Below are 2,394 nucleotides of genomic sequence, written 5' to 3'. Positions count from 1 at the left end.
CCAACAAGAGGGCCGCCTCCCCCGGTGCTCTCTGGGTCTCTGTGAAATGAACTCCAGGCGCAGAGGCTCTGTGCTGGCAGAACGGTGCTGCTGTTCTGTTGGCACCTTAGGGAGAAGTTCGGGTTTCTGGCTGGGTCCCCTTCCCCTGCCCAGGGTTTAGCATTAGCGATGTTTGTGCACCCTGGGGAGCCTGGCAGGTCCCGCGTGCTCACCAGTGAGCAGCCTTACTTCTTACTCCCTTGGCGGTGAAAGGCCAGCAGTTAGCTTCTTGCCTGGAGGCCAGCGATGAGCTCCTGATTTCTCTGTGGACCGCCTGAACCTCTATAAGACAGGCTTCGAGATTTGCTGGAGATTCTTCTGTACAGCTCGGGGCTAACACGACCATCGGTAGTGCAGGGCTCCTCCAGGATTGCTTGGGCCTGAAGGCAGCTGCTGCGGCAACATGGTAAGCAGCTCCCAGCATCCTCTGTCCTGACTTTCCCTCAGCTTCCATCTGTTGTGGTCCTATTAATATCAAAATGCATATGATCTAAGAATGGCAGTCATTTCCTGAGCACTTGTAATGTGCCAAGTGCCTCATACCTATGATCTCATTGAATCTTTACTACAATCCTGTGAGGAAGTGACCTCTCATTCTCAATTTCCAGATGAAACAACTGAAGACGAAGGAGATTTGGTGAAGGGCCAGGGTCAAACAGATGGAGAGATGTGAGATCAGCAATCGACCTGCATGATCTGACTCCAGCACCATTGTTCTATAACCCCAACAAGAGTCCTCAAAAAGAATAAGCGCTATTATTTCCAGGTTAGCTCATGAGCAGACTTGGCTCAGAGAGGTTAGGTAATTTACCCAAAGCCACACAGCTATAAGGCACAGACAGCAACCTGTCCAGCTCCAGAGCCCAAGATATTTCCTCTAAGTCACACCCTGCTCTGGACTCACTGCAGCTGTATTACATCCCCAGCCAATGGGTGGCAGGCACAGTTCAGTAGGATTGAGTATAGAATGTGCAGAGTCGTCTTTGTAAGAGAAAGATTTAGGTAAACTTTAACATTTTGGGACTTTAAAAAAAAATCGCTTCTTTGAACACTGAGTTTTTTCCAGGGATGTCACAGCTCCCCTAAGATTTGGGTGCCACCAGCCAGTGTGAGTCCCTACCCTCCTGATGGTCTGACTAGTTTAACAGTGCTAGTTCCTGAGTGTTGTAGAGCTTGGGAACTGTTTGTCATCCTTGTCCACTCCAACTAGGCCCTCAAATGCGATAAGTCTGTCTTCCCCAGAACCCCTGCGACCTGTTGTGTGAGAAGCAGATACAAAAGGCCTGTGGCATAAACTGGACAAATTACGTGGACCAGCCAGTCAGTTGCCTCATTTTTGCTCTCTCCAGTGGCAGAGAAAGTCCCCTGATTTCAGCGCCCAGGAGAAAGGCATATTTATAATCAGCAGAGGTGAGGGGGCTGCCCTCTGACCAATATGCTCAGGGTTCTTGAATGATTCGCTGTGCCACTGGCTTCACGAACTGCCAAACACCAAAGACCAAGTATTGTCGCATGTCTCTCTGACTCAAAATTCATCATACTGAGAAACATTATCCCACGTAGCTGTAGCCAGCAGCAGACTGCTGATTCCTCTGTGCCTCAGTTTCCTTCGTCACGCGTTAGGAGGATGTCACTGGCACTCAGGGCTTAGGCAGGGGCCATGTGTTTTCCTCTGACCTGGTTCTCTCTTGCAACGATAGTGAGGAGAAACAATTGATATCTATGTTGACGTTGGGTTGGTTTTAAATGCCTGGGGATATTTAAAGATTTTCATGAATTCAGACGTGAGGCTTCAGTTTAGTACTTTTTTATTCGGTATGTATTATTAAATGCCGGCTGTGTCCCAGGTGCTGTCCTGGCACTAATTTGAAATATAGATGAATTACACTTACTTTCTGATTCTGAGAAGCTTGTAATTTAACAAAGGAGAGGGAAACAATTTATATGTAAAAATAATACATATGTAGATATATACACATACAGGCCCATATGTGTGTGTGCGTGTGCGTGTTTGTGCGTGTGCGTGTGTGTGTATAAGTATTGGATACATATGTTGATAGAAAGAGAAAGAAAGAAAGTGTGTGTGACATTTTAACATAACGATCCTGTGGTGAGGACACAGTGAGGCTAAGCACTTCTAGGGAGTCCTAGACAGTTCTGGAGAGTGCTGTGCATCTCTGCCAAGGATGCGGGCTTATAACTGGCTCACACATGGGGAAAGGTAGAGCCAAGAAAAGATGGAAGAAGCGGGGAGACCTACTTCCAGTACCGGGAACTGGAAACACATCGAAGGGGGCACACGCTCTGCTCCCAGGAAAGAGCTGCTGGAGCTAAGATCCCTCTTCTTCCTGTTGG

The 2,394-nt window shown here is 47.9% G+C and overlaps 1 protein-coding gene across 1 annotated transcript in view; it reads left to right on the top strand.

The window, feature by feature from the left end:
• Nucleotides 1–562: 562 nt before the first annotated feature.
• Nucleotides 563–2,394, top strand: part of LOC105298913 (guanylate cyclase soluble subunit beta-2-like) — an 84,632-nt gene continuing 82,800 nt past the window's right edge. The window contains exon 1 of the mRNA XM_023536718.1: nucleotides 563–676. Coding sequence (XP_023392486.1) covers nucleotides 563–676 — 114 coding nt within the window. The remainder of the gene's footprint in view (nucleotides 677–2,394) is intronic.

This window comes from Pteropus vampyrus, unplaced genomic scaffold (assembly GCF_000151845.1).
Source record: "Pteropus vampyrus isolate Shadow unplaced genomic scaffold, Pvam_2.0 Scaffold167, whole genome shotgun sequence".
NCBI lineage: Eukaryota > Metazoa > Chordata > Mammalia > Chiroptera > Pteropodidae > Pteropus > Pteropus vampyrus.
The sequence above is the reverse complement of the archived record's forward strand: the minus strand, read 5'-3'. Positions and strand labels throughout refer to the sequence as shown.